Raw genomic sequence first — 3,288 nt, forward strand, 5'->3', positions numbered from 1 at the left:
TCAGGTTAGTCCAGGTGAGTCTCAGGTTAGTCCAGGTGTGTCTCAGGTTAGTGCAGGTGAATCTCAGGTTAGTGCAGGTGAATCTCAGGTTAGTCCAGGTGAGTCTCAGGTTAGTCCAGGTGAGTCTCAGGTTAGTCCAGGTGTGTCTCAGGTTAGTGCAGGTGAATCTCAGGTTAGTGCAGGTGAATCTCAGGTTAGTCCAGGTGAGTCTCAGGTTAGTCCAGGTGAGTCTCAGGTTAGTGCAGGTGAATCTCAGGTTAGTCCAGGTGTCTCATGTTAGTCCAGGTGTCTCGGGTTATTCCAGGTGTGTCTCAGGTACCTCAGAGAGCTGCAGGACCGTGTCGTTGGTGGTCCACAGGATGGACTGCAGAGTTGAGCTGAAAGATCTGAGAGAAAACAGTTCAATAACTTGTTAGGTTTGTTGTTGTTGTTGTTGTTGTTGTTGTTGTTTGTTGTGGGTCAGGACGGTCGGTTCTGAAACCCAGACTACTGGTTCTGTCCAAATGATTTCCCATCATGCTCTGCGGTTCAGTCCGAGTTCTGCTGCCTCACAGACTGACCCAGAACCAAACCCCATCATGTGACTCACTGTGGGCTCAGCTCTGCTTCCTGTTTGGATCCAAAGATCTGGAACCTTTTCTCAGTTCTGATGTCGGTTCTGGCGGGCCTGCTGCCTTTCCTCATGATGACAACAAAACACACAAACAAAAACAAACATTCTGATGGACACATCTACAACTCGGTACCAGAGTTCTGCTATCAGAACCACTGGGTCAGCCTCAGTTATTAAATCATGAAGATTAGGTTCTGGTTCTGGTACCAGTGGATCCGTTTACCTCTGGGTGCTGATGCTCATCTGCTGATGTTGGACCGAACTCTGAGCTGAAACAGAACCAGCTGCAAGAAAAACAACTCAACAAATAAAAACAGGAAGTGTTGATCCAAAACTGCAGAACTGCAGTCAGAACCACAGGATGTTTGTTGTTGTTGTTGTTTGATTTTGTAAGTTGTGGTTGTTGTTTATTGGTTATTATTGTAGTTTGCTGTTGTTAGCTTGTTGTTTGTTTTTTGTACTTGTTTGCTTGTTGTTATTTGTTGTACTTGTTTGTTGTGGTTGTTGTTTGTTTGTTCTATTTAATGTTTGTTGTTTGTTTGTTTGTTGTAGTTTTTGTTGTTGGTTCTTGTTTATTTGTTTGTTTTTTGTAGTTGTTGTTTGTTGTTGTATGTTGTTTTTTGTTTTTTGTTTGTTGTAGTTGTTGTTTGTTGTTGTTTGCTGTTGTTAGTGTGTTGTTGTTTGTCTTTTGCAGTTGCTGTTTGTTTGTTATTTATTGTACTTGTTTGTTGTGGTTGATGTTTGTTTGTTGTAGTTAATGTTTGTTGTTTGTTTGTTGTAGTTTTTGTTGTTGTTTGTTGTATGTTGTTGCTGTTGTTTGTTTGTTGTGGTTGTTGTTTATTTGTTTGTTTGTTGTAGTTTGTTGTTGTTATTTGTTGTACTTAATTGTTATGGTCATTGTTTGTTGTATTTGTTTTTTGTGGTTTTGCTATTTGTTGTTTTTTGTTTATTTGTCGCAGTTGTTGTTTTTTGTTGTTGTTTGTTGTTGTTGTGTTTGTTTGTTGTAGATTTTGTTGATGTTGCTGTTTGTTTGTTTGTTGCAGTTGTTGTAGTTGGTGTTTGTTGTTGTTGTTTGTTTGTTTGTAGTTGTTTGTTTGTTGTTGTTTGTTTGTTGTTGTTTGTTTGTTTGTAGTTGTTTGTTTGTTGTTGTTTGTTTGTTGTTGTTGTTTGTTTGTTGTGGTTGTTTTTGTTGTTTATTGTTGTTTGTTGTTGTGTGTTTGTTGTAGTTGTTTTTGTTGTTTATTGTTGTTTGTTGTTATTTGTTTGTTGTAGTTGTTTTTGTTGTTTATTGTTGTTTGTTGTTGTGTGTTTGTTGTAGTTGTTTTTGTTGTTGTTGTTGTTGTTGTTGTTGTTGTTGTTTGTCGTTGTTTACCAGCTGGTGTTCTTCTTCTCTGAGTGTTTTCTGCTCCAGGATCCTGGACCAAAGAGAACCTGGAGGGTTTAAAGAAGACATGTTTTGACCCAGTTGGTTCTTCAGAACTTTAACTTCCTGCAGAGGTCGGTGCTGTAACGGACCGGACCACCCCAACAACAGGGTCTTCATAAAAGTCCACTCCGGTTCTGCTCAGCTGCAGCGACCCGCTTTGAGTGGACAGTCTGACCTGCTTCCTGGATTCAGGATGAGCCGACAGAACCAGGCTGTCCTGAACCGCAGAGTTCTGAACACACAAACACATCCTGACGTCAGAGAGGTTCTGGAGGGTCCGAGAGAGACCATGAAGACCAGAAGAGACCTACCAGACTGTAGTCCAGGTACTGACAGCGCTTTGAGATGTCTTCATGAGTGGAGGACAGGAGACAACAAACCTCATCTGGAGACACCTGCAGGGGACAGATCCAGAACCAGAACCAGAACTAGAGCAGAACTAGGTTCTGGTTCTGAGACTGATGAACACAGAATGTTTACCTGTTTGTTCTCCATGGTCCTCTTGATGTCCTCCAACCTGCTGCTGATCACAGACTGCTGCTGGTTACTGATGGCTGCCTGCAGGACAGACAGCAGGGACTGTGGACAGGGACAGAGACAGAGACAGAGACAGAGACAGAGACAGGGACAGAGACAGAGACAGGGACAGAGACAGGGACAGAGACAGAGACAGAGACAGAGACAGGGACAGAGACAGAGACAGAGACAGAGACAGAGACAGAGACAGACAGACAGGGACAGAGACAGACAGACAGAGACAGGGACAGAGACAGAGACAGGGACAGGGACAGAGACAGACAGACAGGGACAGAGACAGGGACAGGGACAGAGACAGACAGACAGGGACAGAGACAGGGACAGGGACAGAGACAGAGACAGAGACAGAGACAGACAGACAGGGACAGAGACAGAGACAGAGACAGACAGACAGGGACAGAGACAGAGACAGAGACAGACAGACAGGGACAGAGACAGAGAGACAGGGACAGGGACAGAGACAGAGACAGAGACAGAGACAGAGACAGAGACAGAGACAGACAGACAGACAGGGACAGAGACAGGGACAGAGACAGAGACAGAGACAGGGACAGAGACAGACAGACAGACAGGGACAGAGACAGGGACAGAGACAGAGACAGAGACAGACAGCAGGGACTGTGGACAGGGACAGAGACAGGGACAGGGACAGACAGGGACAGAGACAGAGACAGACAGACAGGGACAGAGACAGAGACAGGGACAGGGACAG

General features: G+C 44.3%; 1 protein-coding gene across 1 annotated transcript in view; it reads right to left on the reverse strand.

Annotated features, from left to right (window-relative positions):
* LOC106534040 (coiled-coil domain-containing protein 180) overlaps window positions 1-3,288 on the reverse strand; it is a gene marked incomplete at its 5' end in the record, with an annotated part of 21,732 nt that overhangs the window by 15,556 nt on the left and 2,888 nt on the right. Inside the window, 7 exon segments of the mRNA XM_014030540.1 lie at window positions 320-386; window positions 590-679; window positions 837-897; window positions 1,986-2,044; window positions 2,129-2,271; window positions 2,351-2,434; window positions 2,520-2,618. Of these exon segments, the coding sequence (XP_013885994.1) occupies window positions 320-386; window positions 590-679; window positions 837-897; window positions 1,986-2,044; window positions 2,129-2,271; window positions 2,351-2,434; window positions 2,520-2,618 (603 nt within the window).

The sequence above is a fragment of the Austrofundulus limnaeus genome, unplaced genomic scaffold (genome assembly GCF_001266775.1).
Source record: "Austrofundulus limnaeus strain Quisiro unplaced genomic scaffold, Austrofundulus_limnaeus-1.0 Scaffold1078, whole genome shotgun sequence".
Lineage (NCBI taxonomy): Eukaryota > Metazoa > Chordata > Actinopteri > Cyprinodontiformes > Rivulidae > Austrofundulus > Austrofundulus limnaeus.